This window comes from Lupinus angustifolius, chromosome LG01, assembly GCF_001865875.1.
Source record: "Lupinus angustifolius cultivar Tanjil chromosome LG01, LupAngTanjil_v1.0, whole genome shotgun sequence".
In the NCBI taxonomy this organism is placed as follows: domain Eukaryota; kingdom Viridiplantae; phylum Streptophyta; class Magnoliopsida; order Fabales; family Fabaceae; genus Lupinus; species Lupinus angustifolius.
In genome coordinates, this window is record NC_032009.1 from 27,780,040 (window position 1) to 27,802,571 (window position 22,532).

Below are 22,532 nucleotides of genomic sequence, written 5' to 3' on the forward strand. Positions count from 1 at the left end.
TTGACAAGCACGGGAGTGCCTGTCAACACGCTAGTAGCAATAAGTCTAAAAAAGGAAAATACATTATATTTAAGTCTAAGGTCGAATTCATGTTCAAAGTTAGTCCAGTCGACATTATGATCGAGTTAGGCTTTAGGTTCAGGGTTAAGTTTGGGTTAAAAAATAACTAGGTCAATATTTATGATCGGGTATGAGATAAATCTTACCTGATTCATGCTTCTAATTTTATGAGATTTATAGGCATCTCCAATGACTCTTGTGCAGAAATGTTTGGGTTGTTTTGTGGGCGCCATATGGCACAAGATTGGTGTCTTAAAAAGGTTTGGTGACATGCGATTCATTTGATACAATTACTTTGATATGGGATACCATGCTTATTCATCTTTAGTCGTCTATTGTTGTTTCGGTCTAAGATATTCCAAATCTAGTATGGACAATTACCTTAAAAGGTCAAAGCTAATATGCGAACTGTATATTAGTTCGCTTGGAAGTGAACTGCTTTATAGTTGGTAGATGAATTTTTTTTATTACCAGTCACCTTTATGTTTACCGTTTAGAAGTCGGGCTCAGAGATAACGACTTCATTTGGAAGTCATGATGCCATATGACGACTTCAGTGTAGAAGTCGGCCTGGGAAATAACAACATCATGCCGTCGTACAAACTGAACACGACTTCAGTGTAGTTCATTTGGTTTACTCATCTTCCTACATAGTGAAGTCATGTGTTCGTGTCTAACGTAATATTTTTCATGAAATTATTTCTTGGTTATTTAACTAATTTGTAAGCTATATCCATCATATACAATGTAGCACATTTTGTAGAAAGTATCACAATGTAAAAGAAAGAGTTGGGTTCAAGCTCTTCCTTCTTCATTTTTTATTTTTGCCATTTTCAAATAAACTTATACCATAATTTCCTCCTAAAAAATATTTCTATTCATCAATATCACAATCATAATTTTCATAATATGCATTATAATTTCCTCCTAAAAAACATTTTTATTCACTAACATCACAATCATAATTTTCCATGGAGTGAATGCACCATTTCTTTGGAATATATTTCACTCCAATTGGGAGTTAATCTTTTTTTATTGGAATGAATTATGTATAGACCTATTAGAAAATGTTCCAATTGATGGACAAGATATAAGGGGTGTGAGTTAAAATTAACTTCCAAAATAATGGTGCATTTACCACAGAAAATTATGATTGTGATGTTAGTGAATATGCATGTTTTTTAGGAAAAAATTATAATGTATATTGTGAAAATTATGATTGTGATATTAGTGAATAGAAATGTTTTTAGGAGGAAATTATGGTTTAAGTTTCCTTGAAAATGGAAAAGATTTAAAAAAAATTAAAAAATGGAGATTACAATTGAAATGGTGCATTCATCACATGGAAAATAAAAATTATAAATGTGAAGTTAGTGAATAAAAATATTTTTAGGAGGAAATTATAATACATATTGTGATAATATCAAATGCATATTGTGAAAATTATGATTGTGATGTTAGTGAATATAAATATTTTTTAGGAGGAAATTATGGTATAAGTTTTTGTTTGAAAATGGAAAAAATAAAAACAAAATTGAAAAAAAAATAAAGGAGGAAGGGTTTGAACCCGTTTCCTTCCTTTAATTTAAGCTATGATCTACCAAATGAGTTACGTTGTACATTATTAATTTTTGCTTACAAATTATTTAAATAACTGTAGTTTCAGGAAAAATAATACAATGAACTTGAACATGGGGCTTCACTGTGTAGGAAGATAAGTAGACCAAAGGAACTACACTTAAATCATGTTTAGTTTGCATGACGACATTATGTTGTTATTTCCCAGATCGTTTTCTACATTAAAATCATCATCTGAAATCACGACTTCCAAATGAAGTCGTTATCCCCCAACTTATCTTCTAAATAATAAACATAACGATGATTAGTAATAAAAAAATTCATCCAACAATTATAAAACAGTTCACTTCTAAACGAACTAACATGCATTTCGCATATTAGCGTGACATTACCATAATCCGCACTAAAGGAAAACTTTTGTGGTTATGTGGTAGTTAAAATATGAGTTTCCTCTACACTTTTATTAAGACTAGTCCCCACATTAGAAACTTATTAATGCTATGAGAATATGAGGACTTGGTTTTTAAGTCCTTAATTCTATTTGTTGTTTTCTTACAATTACAAAAAGAAATAATGGCCAATCTCGTGAATATATTTATTAAAGGTCTTAAATTTGAGTTGTTGAAATAATAAAAGGAAATAAAATATGCAAGAAAACAAAGACTAAAGAAATTATATGATCATTTTGTTTAAATTTTTGCCAATATGTGAGTGTTAATGGTTATAATAGAAACCAAACAATGAGAGAGCTATTTTCCCTATTCTCCTTCCATTGAACCAAACAATGTAAAATTCATCTCCTTTCCTCGGTCCAAATATTCTCTCTTCTTCTAAATCAAACATACATCCTCCAAAGAAGTATGTTTCCGTGATCAATATAATAGTTTTGAATAAAAAATAATGTGACATTTGGATGTATAATATATGATTTTTTGATTTTTTTTTTTGGGTACCGGTATCTTTTACCATATGCTCTATGGGTAAAGAACTTATCATTTTAGGTGTGTAATTATTTTCCCAATAAATATCACTTATATAAATTAAACTTTTAACGGCTTAGTTTATTGGTCATTTTAGGATCTAACAGAATATTATATAATATTCCGATCTAACATTATATTATCCAGATAACAATTGAAAATTAAGAAATTGCTGCAATAATGTTATTAAAATGACTTTAATTAACGTCCAAGTTCTATAAAAGACTGGTGTCAATGCAACGCAACAGTAACAGACAGACATCTCACCGAGACATACACCTTAGTTTTTGACCCTCCGATGCTTGATGTAGTAAAAAAAATAGCTGTCCCCAACCCAACTACTATTTTTCTTTCTTTCCATCTTCCTTATCATTCATTGTTCAAATTAAAATCATAATCTACCCAACAAAAAATGTGTTACATTAAAAACATAGATTCAGTTTTATAGGCAGAAACACCGGCCAATGCTGTGCCACTTGTGATCCAAAAGCACATGTCATTATGGTAGGCTGACAATTCTGATTGGTACCAAATCAAACATGTTGTTTCCCAAATCTGGTGGGTACACGTGTGAAGTGTCTCCATCCTCACTTTTTTTTAGTACTACTCTATGCTTATACAACTAATTCATTTGAGATGTATGAATTATTCCAACAAGAATCTATCACAACATTATATTAAAGATGACAAAAGGGTGAAAAGAGTACATATAGTATTTTTCAATACTCATACTTATACTATTTACGGATACCCGCATAGACATAGGGTATTTGCGGATACTCAATATGTTTTTAGTTTCAATATATATTTATATATTTTATGATAATCAATACATATAAAATAATTATTACATAAATAATAAAATTTATGTACATGTTAAATTTATCATATATTCCAATCACTAAATTTCATTATAAAATAATATAAAAATAGATAATATATAGTTGTAAAATAATAATAGAAATGTAATATATATAAATTATTTAATTAAAAATAAAATTTATAAATATGTGGGTATCAATGATTACACATAATATATTTTTGCTGGTATTCGTTGCGAATATTTTAGTGAGTACTTATAGGGTAGATATTTTTGTCATCTCTACCTTATACTATTAAATTAATATCTTGTTTGATATAAATTCTTGAAAGGAGATATTTGATATAGATTCTTGAAATGAGATATTTGATATAGATTCTTTTAACTAAATTTGGGTTTAGAAGTATTTTATAAACAAAACTAAGTAAAAAAATAAAATAAAATATCCTCTTATTTTGATGGGTTTATTTTTTCATAATCTTATAAATGATAAATATAAATAATTACTTATACTTCTGTACTATACTTCTATATTATATATAAAGAGAAAATATAACGTACCATAATAGAATAATTCCTATTTTTCCATTTTATCATTAACATTTGTTAATTTTTATAAAAAAATCATATAATTCTAGGCACAGTCAATAAATTAATCACCAATCTTATCATTAATTAGACATTATGATAAAAATAAAAATATAAAGTACAAGTCAATACAAACAATATAGTATTTGTGCACACAATAAAAAAAATATAACATAAAATAGATTTAATACAAAAAAATATATTTTAATTCTCCACTTACCCCATAAAGCAAGAATATGGCTAATCGCACCTTAGTAATTATAATTTAAAAAGTAATATATTAAATAAATAAGAATAAAGAACCATTTTAATCTATCAAAAGCCAAAAAATTAAGTTGATCAAATTACTCCTTTATAAATTGAAAATGATTTCTAAAATCTAGAATATTTGTAACATGTGGAATTTTCTCGGAACCAATTCCCACACTTAAATCAATAATAAGTGTCTTCGTACTAATATCCAATTAAACCAAAATTTGACTGAGATTGAGAACAAAACATACATAGTGGGGAAAAAATCAGACTGCATTTTATCACCAAAAAAAGTATTATTACCTTTCAAAAGAATGATAAGGTATATTATTATGGGATATTTACCATTTGTATGTAATTATTATTGATTATTTATAGAATCAAAATAAATTGTGAATGAAATAAATAGAGTAAATAGAATCATAGATATTACATTTTTCAAACATCTAATTCTAACCGACCTTATTATTAGTACGTGAGTTTAACCTTGTCTTGAAGCAAAAGAGAAGAGCGAAGTGTGATAATATAAAATAGAAGATAGAAGAGTAAAAAGAAGAAGTTGTGGAAGTGAAAGAAATGGGTAGTGGAGAACAGAAGATAGATTATGTGTTCAAGGTTGTGTTGATTGGTGATTCTGCTGTTGGAAAATCACAGATATTAGCGAGATTTTCAAGGAATGAATTCAGCTTGGATTCTAAGTCAACAATTGGAGTTGAATTTCAGACAAGAACTTTACTCATCGATCATAAGAGTGTTAAGGCTCAGATCTGGGACACTGCTGGTCAAGAACGGTAATTACTAATTACTTTATCCCTTTATTCATTTTATTTGGTTGCTAGCTACTTAGTTAGTTAGCAGAGAGTATGAAAATCTCGGCGCAACGATAAAGTTGTTGTTTGCTTTGTGATCCGGAGGTTATGGAAATAGCCTCTACGATTGGGAGCCTAAGGCTGTGTACATCTATGCTCGACCTTAGAGCCTCGGGTACTGGAATTAGTTAGTGATTAAATGTTTAATTTGAATTGGTTAATTTCGTGACAACCGTTATGACTTTTATTCCTGCGTGATCTGATTGTCGTGGCGGAAGGATGGTGTAGTTTGAGTAGATTTGTCATATGTTAAATGAGTTGATCTGTTATGCTGATTATGGAGGATTGGATGTTATGTAAATTAAGTTATAGTTTATGAAGATTTTTCGTGTTTGTTGTTAATCATGTGCGGCAATTTCATGGCCAAACCTAATTTCAACTCCAAATGTTTTGTATATGTTAACTAAGTTGTGTCTTCAGGTTAATATCATTGGTTCTACCAAACCTGGCACCTTTAATCTAAGGGTTTGAGATGATTTGGAGTGTGGATTGATGGTTTAGTTGGTGTATGCTCTAGGGTTTGTTTGAGATGAGGGTTTTGGAGGGGAATGAATGGAAAGGGAAAGCTTCAAAGGCGTTAAATACACTTGTGAATTGGTTTTGAAGTCTTCCCTTTCCCTTCCCATCCAAAACCCAACTTGCAAAGAGACCAAAGAACAAAAACGAATGTGATTCAGAAAAAGAGTGAGGGGTTGTAAATCTAGGTGTAAATCTGTATATCATTATAGCGAATAGCAATCATAGGCCATAGCATAGTCTTAACCAGTCTTGACAGTGCCCAAGAGACTAGTGCTATAACAATATCTGGTAAAGTTTGGTGTTCGGACAAACTAGGATATAACGTCCGCTTTCTTTGGTTTCACTCTTACACCCTTTAGTAGAACCAAAATATTATATTTTCAGCATTTTTGCAGAACAAAATTACACCAGACTCAGATCAAGTCTGTTTTGTTCTTGACATGTCTCACTGCCCAAATATTTTGGTTGAAAGACCTAAAATTTGCATAAAATATCTATGGCATTGATTCTGTAGAATTTACCATAAAAAAAGAAAACCTTTGTAGATAAGACATGCAGTGTATCTTCTGGTTATTGCACTTCAACTAGCACCACATTGAACACAATCTATAGCATAGAAGATGGACTATGTGTTCAATTTGTTCATTATAGGTTAATTTGGTTGGTGTAATCTAGTCAGACTTTAGAAAAGTGAGAATTTCTTGGAGCTGTTAGAAATACCTCTGGTTCTTTGATTCAACCTCCCTCTTTGAGTAAGGATAAACGAATCCAAATATTTGACATTCACCGAATGATCCATGACTTTCTAACTTGTTACATTGGCTCAAATGACTTATTTATTATATATAAACTAACGAACTTACTAACAAGTAACAATATAATTAACCTACTACTAACTAATAGCTAGTATTATTCCGTGTCATTCTTGTACCCTTTTTAACTGTACCACCATTCTCTAATCTCTATTATATTGAGCTTTTTCAAATCAGTGATATGGCAGTTTCCCCTTATATATCAATGGTTTATTGTACAGATACAGAGCAGTTACAAGTGCATACTACAGGGGTGCTGCTGGCGCAATGTTGGTTTACGACATCACAAAACGGCCGACATTTGATCATATACCCCGATGGCTAGAAGAACTGCGTAACCATGCTGACAAGAACATAGTCATCATTCTTATAGGAAACAAAAGTGATCTTGAGAACCAGCGTGACGTACCCACAGAGGATGCGAAAGAGTTTGCTGAGAAAGAAGGCTTATTTTTCTTAGAGACCTCAGCACTGCAAGCGACTAATGTTGAATCAGCCTTCACAACTGTCTTAACTGAAATCTACAACACTGTAAACAAGAAGAACCTAGCTGCTGATGAAAGTGAGGGTAATGGGAACCCGGCATCTTTGTCCGGAAAGAAGATTATTATTCCTGGCCCTGCTCAGGAAATCCCAGCTAAGAATTCGTGTTGTTAGGCGTCCTGTTATTTATAATTTGTTTCAGAGTTAGTGGATTTCATGGTTCAATGTTCCTATTACTAATTTTTAAGGGTTTGGCGGATTTCGGTTTATACATTTAGATTTTGATTGCTTGAATGCCCGAGTAAAGAACTGAAAATGGGGTAGATACAAATTGCTTGGTACCATATCTATTAATGTTGCAGGTAAATTGATTGGACTTGTAACCTTTTTCCATGTGAAAATGCTATGACTCTTGCTCATTCTTATATGGTTATTTGAAAGCCCTTCAGTTTTGGATCCAACAAGGACATGTTCATTAAATTCCAGAATCAATACTATTAAGCGTGAAACTTTATAGAGTATGTCAACATAATTGTGGTCTTCATGTATTGATAACCTGGGTGCACTTGAAACGACTGTCCAAATTAAGAAAAATGTTTTGATGGTTTAGAATTTTGAGTTACGTCAGAGCCATTTCTCATGTTGAAGCTCATCCATATAGAGAAAGAGTTCCCCAGAAATAATTTGAGTAAACCTTTCAAAACTATGGAATATATCAATGCAAATATGAACATGCCTGCCTTTGTTCTGAGTACATCGTCGGTTAACAAAAACCAGCAAATTTATCACTTAAGGAAAAAAAATCATTTCTATAAATGCATTAGATTTTAAAACTTGTATGTAAACATATATATAGAACCAATAAAACCTTGACAACACATTAATATTTAATTTTAATTTAATCATTAATGATAACACAAAAAATCATAAATACACTTGTATGTGTTTATATATTTCTATACAAGTTTTTCTTAAATCTCTTACAACTAATGAATAAATATCTGTTAACTAGTCACTTTCAACTCATAGGAGCTTTCACATCATCATCATTTTTACCGTTGAACTCGGGTACACGCTGTACTTCACCTGAAACATTATTAGAGGGTTCGTCCACATGCACGGAAGAACCCTTTTCTGAGTCTAAACGTATTCAAAGCCTTTCAAGTAGTTTTCGAGAGTCCATTGTAGTAACCATCACTGTCAATCTCATCCCACCCCTCTAGCATCCAATGGCCATTGTTGACTCATCCACTTTGGGGGACCCTGTAGCCCATCTGGTCCCTGCAGAAAAAGGAAAGGGCCATTACAAAGATGCATCAAAGTCAATGGTAACGTCACATAGCGACCAAATTGGTCCCAGTGAAAATGGAAATCCAAAATTGATCCTTAAAAACTTTTGAATTTGTCCTATTCTAAATTAAATTTGACAGTATTCAGACCCTATTAAGACTATTTTAAGTTCCAGAATGACCACAAAACAACCTATTTTCTAAACCTTCTGTATTTCATTCATTGTCATTACCCAAGACTGTGATTTACTGATTCTACATATTGCTCAACAATTTCCTGTTTTTGGTTTTTCCTGAACTGCTGCAAGAAAGCAATCAAAAACTTATTATCACAACAAAACACTGTCACAACGAACATAAACAAGGTAGAAATGACAACTTGAAAAAGCAGAAATTTCCAATCAGACTATCTTTCAACAGAATTGGAGAGAGACAAATTTTCAGAAATTAATCATATGGGAAACTACCTGGCAGATGAGAAACTTTTTGCAGTACAGCAATAAGAAGGCACCAGTGTTCTGATCATGAGGTACTATCCTCAAGCAATGCTCTAAAGGGAAATCAGAAACCTTCTCAACAGAACTGATGAGTCACAGGATCATCAATTGTTTGAACACCATCTTCAGAATTCCCATTGGTACAACTAATATCATCTCTCATGTCAGCATTACAGTTACTGTCAAAAAGGTCCTGATAGCTTCCACCAGAAGGAACGTACCAGGAAGAATTAGTAAAAGACTTACGCACATCTTTGCAAGAGACCAACCATGTTCCCTTGTCATATACCTGCATCTCCAAAATCATAATAATTTATAACAAACTTAATCCCCACTTCATTTGATGCCAAAAGCTGAATCGCATGCAGAATCCAACAACTTCTTATGGAATACATGTTCAAATTGGATAAAAATCAGAATTTTTTCAGAAAGTTTGATTTTTACCATGCACATTAATTTGGACATAACATGATGGACATCCAACCATATGATCAGCTAATAGTTTGTACAGAGATCACATCCTATGTGCCAACAACATACCACGTACTTGATCATCTAGGTGGATTGAAAAGTATTCATTTTTCTTCACTTTTTAGGATAAAAGACTACGATATATTAGGATTTCTAGGTTATTAATCTTGTTACTTTGCTTGGGCTTGTACTGATAGTACTATTACTTGACCTAATTATTAGTCTAAAGTTTAAATAGGAGTAGCGAGATAAGGTTGGATCACATAACATCCTGTAATAAATATACTGTATTATTGTTGATTGTCTCTCTCCTTTCTTTTTTCCCTAACCTTAAACTCGTAATTCTTAGCAAAGACAAACTTACTGAGGCACGAAAGTTACAGGACAAGAACATCTCTCTAATCCATTCTTATAAAATGTTATGTTGTCATTATTGTTATCCCATAGTTTACAGATGCTTGCCCCAAAATGATGGTTGATTGAGAAATATGTAAGACATATGTCATACAAAAAAATTAAAAGATATTCAAAATTTGAAGATATGATTGACCTGATATAGTTTATAAGGTTATATGATGGACTGGAAAACTTGCTAAATGCATGGCTTATATGGAAGGTGCAATAACATCCACCAGAAATTGCAAGAATAAGCAAATTGAAGGAGAAATCAAACTTAATATTGGGGTTTTTACAGATACCTTTTATGAAGATCTCAACTGGCTTATATCAGTATATAGTGCATATGTAATTATGGCTGGAAAGAATCCCAGGACTGAATATCAGCCACATCAATTCAACACAACAACTGTTCAGATTTTCTCAGCCTCTTCTTATTAAATTGAACAGTTAGCATGAACTTTCATATTCCCAACTTTATATCTTTGGCACTCCAGGATACATTTGGCACAAATTGTGAAGCTTACAAGTTCAAAGCGATTTCTCTTGACTCTCAATAAATCTGTATCTTCCCTTGTCAGAATGGTTGGCATAAATTAACCCATCCTCTTACATGAACACTTCTTCTTCATCACATTTCCACTCTGTATGTAACGTAATCTACATTAAAGCAACACAAATATCAAAATTTGAATGTGGTTGATCCCCACCAGCAAAATAACAGATTTTGTTTCCTATCTGCATCCAACAATAAGCTGAATGTTTCTTAACTACTTGCACTTTAAATAGAACCCCGACTCTATTTACATTCTTCCACTAGCAACCAGCAGCATATATATTTGACAACATAAGCACCAGAATTATGAAAATACAAATTCAATATTCTTCTAGGTGCCAATTCCCCAATTTCACATTTAAATGAACACTACAAGAAAACTTCCTCAGTGTCATCACCCTTCACCTTCATATGTAATGTAATCCACCCTAAAGCAACACGGATATCACTAGTATTTGGATGTGATGGATCCCCTCCAGCAAAACAATGGATTTTGTTTCCAATCTGCATCCAACTATAAGCTGTTTGTTTCTTAACTCCTTGCTCTTTCATAAAAACCCTGACTCTATTGACATCCTTCCACTTGCCGGCAGCAGCATATATATTAGACAACATAACATAAGCACCAGAATTACGAGGATCCAAATTTAAAATTTTTCGTGCTGCCAGTTCTCCCAATTTCACATTTAAATGAACACTACAGGCTGCAAGCAAAGCACTCCAGATGCTTGAATCTGCTTCTAAAGGCATCTCCTGGATTATTTTGTATGCTCTCTGCAGCTGACCAGCTCGACTCATTATGTCAACTAAGCAAGCATAGTGTTCAGACCTTGGTGGAATATCATAATTATGGATCATCAAATTAAACAGACTCATGCTCTCAACAACCTTTCCGGCACGACAACAGGCAGATAACAAACTCAGAAAAGTTATGCCATCAGGTTGAACTCCGACTGTTACCATCTGGTCAAAGTAGGAGCGTGCTTTGTCATAGAGACCATGCTGTGAAAATGCAGCAATGATAGTGTTCCATGAAACGATATCTGGATGGGAAATTTGTCCAAAAGCTAACTCGGAATCAACAACGCCACCACATTTGCTGTACATAGTGACCAAAGCATTACTCACAGACAAATCTGAATCGAAGCCATGCTTAATTACGAGACCATAAACCTGTCTCCCTTCTTCAAGTGATGCAAGACTAGCACATGCAGTAAAAAGTGAAACAAAGGTCAAGTCATCTGGTTGCATACCAGCCCTGATCATTTGTGAAAATAAATTCAGTGCATCTTCCCCCCTCCCATTTTGGGCATAACCTACAAACAGTGAATAGTTGTGAAAAAATATATCAATAAATTGGTTGGGGGACAACTGCACTGACAAAGTAGAAGAGGTTAAATTATTTTGTTGGTCCTATAGTTTCCCTGAATTTCCAAACACTGGGGTGACTATTCCGATTCTGTAAATGGATTGTGCATTCATCTGTTGGTCATTATGATTAGTTGTTACAGGTTTCGGACCTCCTAGTCCTAGGATTACAATAAGGACTTGTTTTTTTTACCCCTCCTCGTCAATTTAATCAGAACATGTTGTAAGCTTACAAGTGGGTAACACATACAGCCTCAAGGGTCTGGAATCTTGATGAAAAAAATGGAATTATTCTTCAGAATTCTAATTTCCGTTCCAGTTTTGCTAGAACTCAAATTGTCTAAGAACCTCAATTTATATATATAGAGGAAAAATTGGAGAACACCGCTAGGCGCTATCCAAAATGGTTAGACAGTGCAGCCAGCAACTTGGCCAACACTGGAAACAACGGTTGCCGTGTATGACAAAGTAAATAAATAATAATCATAATATACTGTTTAAACTTTTGTGCTTGCCATTGTTTCTTAAGGCTTAGGGTAAGGGGAAAAAATAGCATAACTAATTTTAATGCTAATGCATTTACACACCAAACAAGTATGATTGGAATTATAAGTTCAATTTCAATTCTAAAGCTAAATTAAAATTTACAAGGCTAATTCCATATGTCAAAATGCATTTCACTTAAGTTTGAACTAATAACAAAATGACAATGCTCTTGCTTTAAAACACCACGTACCTGTGATCATTATATTCCAAGAAACACAATCCCTGCATCTAATCTCTTCAAACAAAGTCCTAGCCTTTTCCATCATCCCCTCTTTACAAAACCCCGTGATCATAGCAGTCATAGCAACAACATTCTTATGCGGCATTCTCTCAAACACTTCCCACGCCTCCTCACAAAGTCCATTCTCCACCAGTCCACTTATCATCACTGTCCAAGTAACCTCATTCCTGTGAGGCATCGCATCAAATAGCGCCCTCGCACGCCCAATCCCACCTTCCACACTCGCATAACCATCAATCATCATGGTATACGAAACAACATTCGGCCAAGGCATTTCTTCAAACAGCTTCTGCGCTTCCTTCATGAGCCCAAATTTCACAAAACCAGAGATCATGGCATTGTACGATGCAACATTCTTCTCCGGAATTGAGACAAAGTAACTAAATGCATCGTGGAGCATGTCGTTTTGGACGCAGGCGGTGACAATGGAGTTATACGACACGACGTTTTTGGCAGGCATGGAGTGAAAGAGGGATATGGAATGTTCTAGAAGTCCGTTTTGCCAGTAGGCGGTAAGCATGGAGTTCCAGGTGACGATATCTTTGTGAGGCGTTTCATTGAACAGTTGACGTGCGGCGTCGATGTTTCCGGCGCGTGAGAGAGAGGCGATGGTGAGGTTGACGCGATAGATATCATTGACATTGTGAGTTGAGAAAAGGTTAGCGAGTGGGAGGAGAAGGGGGTGGCGCGTGATCTGGGAAAGTAGGGTAGTGGTGACTCGAGGATGGAGTAGGTGGAAGTGAGGTACGCGCTTGGTTGTGAACCGATGGAGAATAACGAAAAGCATTCCCGCGCTGAATCAAAACCCATATAACTCCTATATTTGAACCAGTTTCAATTTATGTGTGGTGACTGGTGACAGTGAGTACTGGAACTAGTTTTATATCGTATAATAAATTATAAAAAAAGTCCTCTTCTTTTTCTAAAAAAAAAGGTTGTCAACTTAATTATAAACCTGGCCTTAAAGTGGTGGAAAAAAAGTTGGCATATAATATTTATAAAATAATTGACATATGGTATTTATAAAAAAACTGACACAATTTTTCTATTTAAAATTTTGCAAAAGGAGTTAACTAATTATTTGGAAAATTGGCTAATAAGTATAAAATAAAATTATCTCAGATGTGATCAAGCAGACTTGGAAAAATCTAATCGATGATGCATAAAAGCTAACCTGAATGAAAAATGAATATCATATAGAAAATGAGAAATGCATATCATAGAGAAAATGAGAAAACCAAGTTAGACTTTATAATAGCAAAAAATGTTTTTAATCAGTTCCAAGAACACTCGTGTTTTCTTTAACTTTAAGCAGTAGAGAGAAAAAGATAAGAGAGAATGAAGATCTTACTCCTCTTTGGTTAGGAAGGGAAAAAAGAAGAAAAAGTGGGTGAGACTCACATACATTATTTCTCTCATAATTTTTCTCTACTTATTAGCTTTAAATGATACTAATATCATATTTATAAAACTTGGTCCGGACTGACCGGACCAACCGCTTCAACTGTGAATTGAACATTTCACTAATCCGAGCCTCTCATCAATCTGGTTTTGCATAAACACGGATTGACTCGTTCAACTCAATCGAAAAATATTTTTTTAAGAAGACAATAAAAAAGATATCACTCTTAGATTAAAATAATCAAATATTTTTAACTTATCTATAGTTATGATTGTCATTTATTAACTTATATAGGAAAGCTTTTTATGTTTAACTAAGTTTTAAACTTATTGTTTCATTTTTTGTTGCAATTAATGCATGATTCATGTTGTGCTACAATATTTTTAACTTATTTATCATATTTCATTTCATAGTAGTTAAATCTTATTTATTAGGTATGATTATATTTTTAATATTGGAGTATAAAATTATTAAATAATATCATCATTTTTTTAGAATTTTTAATACAAATCGAGTCAATCGGTCCAACCATTGACTCACTGTTTCAACCAGTAACTCATTGACTCAGTGCCCTCACCGAGACCGGTCCAAGTTTAATAACATTGACTAATATACATAAGCCTTTTTTGAATATAAAAAATATCATTTAAAATTTTTATTGATAATATAATAAAAAATTTATCATTTGAATCTTAACACTATCACTTTCTTTTTATTTTCTTTCCAATCAAACAAAAGAAAAAGAGAAAAAAATATATCTTTCTATTTATTTTCTCTCATTCTTCTCTTGTACCAAATATCACAAAAAGCTACTCTTTTTCACTTTTTATTTTCTTTTGTCAACTAAATGAAGATAGAGGAACTACATAAGGAAATTACGAGGCAATTTGTAAGTATTCTAATGTAAGATTAAAAGTACCAAATGATTGATATGCTAACCACTACAAATGGGATATCACATAACTCATCCAATATTTCTAGATTCGTTTAAAATTTATATTCCAAACGTTTTATAAGCAAAAGCTCCACGAGAGATTACATTGCTTTAAAAATAATTAAAACACTATTTCTCAAAAATAAAATAAACATAACTAAACATGCTACAAACACGGCAAAGCTCTGAAATTGAATATACATGGTATATTGATGTACTTCCTCGCGTTTTGATGGAATTTGTTGCTCCCTGATTACATGGTTCATCCTTCTCAAACAATGTTGTTTTAATAACGTCCAATTCTGCTAATAAAGGGTATAAATTAACACAGACCTGATATTTATTTTTCACAGCTATGAAAAATGAACAAATAAAACTAACTTAAAACTAACAACTACCATGTCACGCCCAACACACATGAAAAGTCATACGGTACCCACCATAACCTAACTTAACAAAAAGAGCAAAACACCAAAAACAGCACATAGACCAACGAAGCAGGTGGGGTCGAATTTAGCACAACAAACAGTGGTAACCATCCCAACGACTTGGTGTCCACCCTGACAGCCCAAGCCCCCACCACAATTACTCTTGATCTTGTCTCCCAAAAGGTCAACCCATATTTCTAACCCATATTCCCATTTGATCCTATAATCCTTAACCGCCAAAACCTGCATTTTAAGGTACTTAATACATTTTTTTACACTTTAATTCCCGGACTTATGTATCAGTGAAGTAAAAAGAGTCAGCAACGTCAAAGTGCCCAGCAAGTTGCATGACAGCTGAACGCACAGCTTCAGACTTTGGTGCAACGGAATTGGGTAGATTTGGTAAGCAAAGCGGCAAATACTGTTCACTTTCCTCGGGTGGACAGAGAAAAGATATCACAGATCGGCAGAATATGAATCTGTAGATAAATGATAGAACACATCATACAGAATGTCCATGCAGTAACATCACTAATTTAACAGTGCCTGAAGAAATCTAACTGCTATTATGTCATTTTCCAAAACCAATCACCAATTAAAACAAAACAAAATAAAAATAATAAATCAGCTAATTCATAAAATACAAGAGAGCAAATACCTTAGAATAAGCCGCCTTAAGAACGGGTCACTTATCATTTGTGCCCATACTAAATCCATGCTAGTTGTTGAGCAAAGAATTATTTCCCACTCAGTGAAAGCATTAGTGAGTATGTTCTCAGCTTCATTGTAAACATCCTAGAATTAACACAACAATTAGACTAACAATATTGAAGTTGATTTGAGAAAGTTCAAAGATTATTCACAATACTCACTGTATCAGCCTCATTGGGGAAGAGACCAATCATTTGGCAAAATGATGACAGGGGAGCAGTCAAGAAAAAGGTAAATTGGCTTCCATTATGTAAATTTACATCAGATGGGTTCTTGAAAAGTGGCTTTAATGGTGAAAGAAATAGAGCAGCTGTCTCTCCCCTTTCAGCACCGTGTAAAACCTGTAACAACATTATTTACACAATTAATCAAGACATGTCAATGTAAATAACACAGATCAACCTACATTCGGACTCAAATTGTTGAAGAAAATCAACATGATTGGGTTTCCCAAGGCTAGTTTCATAAAATTTTATCTTGGAAAAGTTATGGTAAACCCTTGGTCAAACAATAACAAGCTAACTATAAACTCCACCATACCATTAACAAGTAGAATCATATTCAACGAATATATACAATGGTTCCACCTAACAAAGTTTCCAGGCAAATCAGATACAAGTTTGACAAACCTGCCTTGAATGCATGGCTGTTATCACTATCAATAATCAAGAAAAGGGGTTTCCGAGTGAAGGGAATAAGATCGCCTGGGTAGAGGTTATTTGCACCTGATAATTCAAATACAGCAAATATAAGTGCAGCTACAGCAGAGGTACTTGTTTCTTCTAGAACATAAAATTAGTACTAACCCATAAAGCATGAAAGAATATTACTTTTTTACAGAAATTTGACAGAGAACAGGCTCAGTATAGATACCTACCACCATCTCCCTTGGGACCAAACCACAGATAATTGTCATAACAGCTCAATTCACTCTTGCCTCTACTTTGAGATTCAGAAGCTCCTGAGTTCTGTTCTTGGGTAGTCCGAGAAAAGATGCTACGTCTTGAATATTTGGAAGACCCTCCAGATCCAGAATTTTCCATCTGAGAGACATTATTAAGACCAGTCTTCCCTATAAGAGTGATTACTGAGGTATTAGGTAACTAACCTATATAACAGAACATGACCAATAGACTGAACATTTATACTTTAAAAAACAAGGCAAATGTAATAACCTGAGGCTGAAAGATATACTAGCACAACACTATCTGGTGGCAGCTCCTCACAAATGGTTGCCATAACCTGCATAACATGATGCTCAATATAAAATTAACAACTCATATCTTCACCTACCAGTAAAAAGTTATATACCAATGGGACGTAGCAGCCATATTTAACAAGTGAAAATGTTCGTACCAATTCATAAATCAGATCATAGAGTGTGACATGAAGGAAAAAACAAACATTAACATGTTATGCAAATGTGCACGAACATACATGCAAAATTACAAGAGTATGCACCAGATCCAACAAAAGACATCAAAAGCAGTGATGCAGATGAACAGATAAGAATATCCAAGTCAAGTGAAAGGAGAAGTATTACTACAAATGTTTCACTAATCTAAAAGTATAAGTCCTATTATGCACCCTGAAAAGCTTTAATAGTTTCTCATAGCAGTTATGTTAGGAGATTGAAAACTCACTGCCATCAAATGTGTCACAGTCGGATGATACAAGGTAGCTTTTCTAGGATTAGGAGGCATAGTTGGATCAGTTAAGTCTGCAGCAAGATTCAAATCAATTACTGCAGAAGCTCCTGAATGATCAATCATGTCACCATTCTCATTTGGTTTTACTGTGTGTCTTTGTAAGAATGAAACACTAGGCTCCCATTCTAAACATTGTATCATTCTATAGGTGTCCAATGTAAGCTCAGCAAACTTGACCTGAAAGTGAGAATATATGAAGGTTCATAAGTTTCATCTCTTCCAGTTATTCAGTATGCTATTGATCCAAATTTAAGAACCACTATGGCTATATGAATCAGTACTGACCTCATTTCGGTGGTAGCTTGTCAACAGTGCATCTTGAAATTTTAAAACCCTCTTTGCATGAAAACGAGCCACATAAGGAAGAGAAGCCCGATGAGTATCAATTGTGCCACAATAACGCATAGACCTGACACTGAAGCCATTATCTACTTTTGTGAAGCGGACAATTTCTTGCACCACTTGCTTCCATTCCTTAAAGTTGGTTTCCTGAAAAGAACAAGTTTCATATTCATCAACTCAAATAAGCAATATAGAGACATGTCCTTCTCTGGATGAATAGGAGAATACAAAGCATCAGTGAAATTTATTACTATCAAGTGTTAAGGATTTTTATCTGAATGTAAAGCATTAAAAGTTAACTTGATAATGAATGATATTATGAGTAAAAAATAAAAATACAAATCACATGCAGATTGGAAAGTTGAACCTTAGTTCAAAAAAATAACAATCAAGCATGCAATAAATTTGCAAATGATAAAAAACTGCAGCAAAACAATGAAGAGGTGAGTGAATAAGATCTCAGGACAAAAATAAAAAGTTTGACCTATTTTAATGATTTACCAAATTAAGTCAATAGACTCAATTGGACCCTTGCAGTTAAATCATGTATTTAGTGAAGTATTATTATTTAAGCAAGGTTATTGTTTCCACTTATCTAATGAAGATTTGTAAATGCATTTAGGCAGGTACCAGGCACTTCAGAATGTTATGTTTACCAAATGACAGCAATTTCTTTTGTCTTCATTATTGCATGCTTGTCGACATTCACATTAAAATTTTAACAAATTGACACTGCGCCAACACTGAAAATAGTAGGTTTTCTGGTCGGAAATGTTTTTCAATAATTAACCTAGCTCCATAACTGGAGGCTAAGTTTTTTTACAAAAAATCTCATCATTTGCTTATTCTATACTACAGTAAACTTGAGTGCATTCAATATCCTTGATATAACCCATTCTGAAAAACCACAGAGATCACCTCCATACAATACTCATTAACCACAAAAGAAACTAAGAGTTAAGATCAAGTCCATGAAAATAACTAAACATGTCATCCAATTCACCAGATATGATTTTTAGCAAACTTCTCTGATTGACTAATGAAGTATCAAACTTCTCACAATAAGCATCAACTTACTTCATCTTTTCTACCCATGACTTGACTCCATTTACTTTTTAGCCCTAAAATGTTCTACCCCTGCATCTATTTCCTCCAGTGGAATCAGGTGAAAATGAAATATAATAACCTTACATAGAACAACCAAGCCGTATGCCACTGATTGAGGTCAACTACACAAACTAAACAACAAAATGATTTAGACGACATTATTGTGCTCCATCAAAGGTTTTAAGTATCCAATTGCAGAGTTGCAGAGACTCCCAAAATCTTAGCATTACAGACTATTGCAGGAAATTTTGGCCATGATTATATTTGCTATATGGGCACAAACTCCCAAAACCTCAACCGTGCGACCTCAATTTTGGTCAGGGCCAAGGTTTAAAACCTATATAACGCCTCTAAGACACAAGATGCTATTCTAATTATTTTGAGATGAAACTTAATGATTCTAAAAGGCAGTAAAAAGAAACTAACTGAACTTAAACAGAGCACCTCCACTCTTCACACAAAATATATCATCTGTACTTTCACTATTACTATTTTCATGATAAGAATCTGTACTTTCATTATTAAGAACTTGTTACAAACGAGGGTGAAAAAATCAATGAATGTTAGTCCACTTTCTATTTCTAGCAACAATTGAACAGTCAACCCAAAAATTAAGCTATAATTAGAAACAAATAACAGTGTAGAGCACGAAATTACTAAGCTCCAATTTCAGAAGAAAAGCAATGCATTACCCGGAAGTTACTCCTGCAATCATCAACCAAAGCAACGAAACAGTTCATGAGATGTTTGACCATGTCAACACGGTTCAGAATCAACGAAACGAGCAAGAACCGCGCGTAGAATCGCAACTCCTTGGACCTAACTCCCAGATCTTTCGGCAAAGAAGAAGCTTCGGAACCTTGGAAGTATCTTCTACTCAGTATAGCCTCGTAGAAAACGTAAGCCTCGATAAGGAACCTGCACTCGCTGGTTCTCATGTACTGGCTGAAGTATAGCTGGCCGATCCGGCTCGCGATCTCGCCGATTTCCCACCGGTTCAGACCGGACCGGACCAGCTTCGCGCGGTTCTCTTGCTGGAACTTCCAAAGGCGCGTGTAGGCTTTGAAGACCTTCTGGAACAGGTGTCCCTGGCTGCCGCCGTGGTCGTACGTCGGAGCGTCGCGAACCCTAGCGAACTTGCGGTCCGCGCTCTCCACCAGAGCTCGGAAGGTTTGCAACTCGTGGTCGTCGTCCGACATGGATGGATGCCGGAGAGGGAGAGGGATTCTTGTTGTTCAGTTCTCCGTCCGGTTACGGTTATTGTCTCCGGTCATCGGAAAGTTCAGAGTGTGGGTAGAGAGAAACGAGTAATCGGAAAATGAAAACTGTGCGTAAGAGAAACGTTTTGAAGAGGGTGGTTATGCTATTTTGGGATGTTAAGTAGTAATCAAGTAATAATAATAATATAGTACTAATCTATTATAATAGATTAGAGTGTTTGGACATAAACAATGCGTTAGGATGAATAGTGTAAGAATCAAAATGTTAATAATTCAATTTTTAGGATATCAATAACACCAAAGATACAACTATGAATCCAAAATGATTAATTGTTTATCCAAAAAAAATTGAGAAGATACTTGTGGTTTGTACCAAAAAGAATTAGAGCGTTGGACTTTGTAATGTGTAGTTATTTTTTAATTGATTGTTAATTATAACGTGGTGTAGATGTTTTTTTTCCTTAAATAATTTTGCTGTTCATTTCGCTTTTGCTTTTTCCAGTTTCCTTTTTTTTTGTTGCTGTATTGAGTGAGACAGAGGAAAGAAATCCATGAATTCCAGATTTTGGATTATTTGATGGAAAAGGTTTTCTATCATTCCATTTTTTTAGACAGGCAGACATTAATTTGTTGCTACTTAAATGTTAAACATTGATAACTTGAATTTTTATGTATATTTTTGTCTAACATATCCTTCCTCTAATTAATGAGAAACTAGAGGTATGGTTTTCTATTTTCAATTTTTTAGCAGCAAAATACAATTTTATTAAAGATGTAGTTGAATATATAAAATATTACAAAAGGTAAATAATGATGAGAAAGTAAAAAAAATACAAGGAGATGAGGATGAAAGGGAGGAGGATTAAGACAAATTTAAAAGATAATTGAAATGATAGACAACTCATTCTGTGATAGGATATTGCTTATCTTTCATTTTACTAACGATCCAAAGTTATGATTTCATTTTTGCCACCTCTACCATGTGCTACATGGACATTTGAATTTAGTTGAAAATGATATCATTTCTAACAAGTCAGATGGATCAAATTATTGGAACCAAATAATACTTTAGAATTTCTGTTGTTTTTTATTAATTGACATACCTATTTTCATTTAAATAGAAACAATAATGAAAATATGTTTGGTTGCATATTTTCATTTCCTATTTTAGAAAATGGAAGTCATATTTCCAAAAATATAAAACAAAAAATTGCTTTTAGAATTTTCACAAATGAAGTGTATATAATTTTTAAATTATAGCTAAGTTCTAACCATGTTTTTTTTAATAAAAATATCTGTACAAAAGAAATCATCTTTCTCATTCATCTATCACTTGTCATTTCTCTTCTAATATTATTATTTCCCACACTCAAGTGTATTTATTATGGTTGATGTCAAGAGTTAGATTTTTCAACTTGTGCAGTCAATTACTCACACCCTTTACTATTCAATACTTTTCTAACACTAGTAAAAAATTAAGCACAAACAAATAAGAAGAAAAAAGGTATGAGAAGAAATGCATATCAAGGTTGTTGTTGAGTATATGTGAAAGTTTGTTGCATACATTTTAAAGTTGTAGAAATGAAAGATCTTGTATCTTTGATATGAATTGAATATCCTATTATGTCCATGAATCACCTTTGTTCAATCCCACATGCCCAATGTGTATTGGATCCATTACGAACTAGCTTATATCTATGAACCACCTTTGTTTAATCCCACATAACCAGACACTCAACACACAAGACCCATAAGGCGTAAACTATAGCTCAAAAATCGTGATCGACATTTCCTGACCAATAAAGTCTAGGACCTAGTGTTTAAGGTAATTTATGAGGGAAGACTCCACTAAGGAATTCTTAGGAGAAGTGTAGATCCAAGAATAGATTTGTTAGATTGACTTACTGATTGGCCACGACCGGATCATAATTTCATCCATAACATCATTGAACATACCTTCAGACAAAGTGGACGCATCATATGCAATATAAATAGTGGATGTCATTATACAAGAAGGATGATCTAACTATCATATATCCACTCCTTCTATAGCTCCATCTTACCCTTTATAAATACTATTAGAATTTGTTGAAAATGATAAATTTAGCTTGAAACGAAATTTAGCTCCATCTTACCCTTTATAACGAAATTTAGCTTGAAATGGTTATGTTTTTCTCATCTTATTATGGCCCTTAATTGGTCATGTATTTATACAAGAAGAGAACCTTTCAAGAAGGTATCTCAAGAAAGCATACTAACCATATTAACAACATTGCTTGTAAAACAAGCAACTTAACTAACTTATAGAATATTGGCCTAACCTAACTAAAAATGATTCAATCTGATATTATGCT

General features: G+C 33.5%; 3 protein-coding genes across 4 annotated transcripts; 1 reads left to right on the forward strand and 2 right to left on the reverse strand.

The window, feature by feature from the left end:
- LOC109359507 (ras-related protein Rab11A) lies at positions 4,733-7,465 on the forward strand. Its single transcript, XM_019604203.1, has 2 exons — positions 4,733-5,069; positions 6,700-7,465. The coding sequence occupies exons 1-2, from the start codon at positions 4,855-4,857 to the stop codon at positions 7,133-7,135; spliced, it is 651 nt and encodes a 216-aa protein (XP_019459748.1). The 5' UTR covers positions 4,733-4,854; the 3' UTR covers positions 7,136-7,465.
- On the reverse strand, positions 8,135-13,201 carry LOC109359476 (pentatricopeptide repeat-containing protein At4g02750-like). Of its 2 annotated transcripts, none has more exons than XM_019604160.1 (4): positions 12,275-13,201; positions 9,917-11,486; positions 8,718-9,036; positions 8,135-8,242 (listed from the first exon to the last, which is right to left on the reverse strand). In XM_019604160.1, exons 1-2 carry the CDS (start codon positions 13,110-13,112, stop codon positions 10,540-10,542), a joined length of 1,785 nt encoding a protein of 594 aa, XP_019459705.1. In that variant the 5' UTR covers positions 13,113-13,201; the 3' UTR covers positions 8,135-8,242; positions 8,718-9,036; positions 9,917-10,539. The 2 variants fall into 2 exon arrangements, with proteins under 2 accessions (XP_019459705.1, XP_019459712.1); XM_019604167.1 differs by lacking the exon at positions 8,135-8,242 and adding an exon at positions 8,375-8,551.
- Positions 14,681-20,350, reverse strand: LOC109359561 (protein SCAI-like). The gene is made up of 9 exons (XM_019604268.1): positions 19,651-20,350; positions 17,795-17,998; positions 17,444-17,686; positions 16,976-17,042; positions 16,678-16,872; positions 16,434-16,525; positions 15,962-16,141; positions 15,748-15,884; positions 14,681-15,568 (listed from the first exon to the last, which is right to left on the reverse strand). The coding sequence occupies exons 1-9, from the start codon at positions 20,155-20,157 to the stop codon at positions 15,382-15,384; spliced, it is 1,812 nt and encodes a 603-aa protein (XP_019459813.1). The 5' UTR covers positions 20,158-20,350; the 3' UTR covers positions 14,681-15,381.

Coding starts and splice junctions, on each gene's coding strand:
- LOC109359507 (XM_019604203.1), top strand. CDS start 4,855: ATGGGTAGTGGAGAACAGAAGATAGATTATGTGTTCAAGGTTGTGTTG. Junction 5,070..6,699: donor GACACTGCTGGTCAAGAACG/GTAATTACTAAT, acceptor TTTATTGTACAG/ATACAGAGCAGTTACAAGTG.
- LOC109359476 (XM_019604160.1), bottom strand. CDS start 13,112: ATGCTTTTCGTTATTCTCCATCGGTTCACAACCAAGCGCGTACCTCAC. Junction 11,487..12,274: donor TTGGAATATAATGATCACAG/GTACGTGGTGTT, acceptor CACTGTTTGTAG/GTTATGCCCAAAATGGGAGG.
- LOC109359561 (XM_019604268.1), bottom strand. CDS start 20,157: ATGTCGGACGACGACCACGAGTTGCAAACCTTCCGAGCTCTGGTGGAG. Junction 16,526..16,677: donor TGGTCCCAAGGGAGATGGTG/GTAGGTATCTAT, acceptor TTGAATTATCAG/GTGCAAATAACCTCTACCCA. Junction 16,142..16,433: donor ATAACAGCCATGCATTCAAG/GCAGGTTTGTCA, acceptor ATGTTGTTACAG/GTTTTACACGGTGCTGAAAG.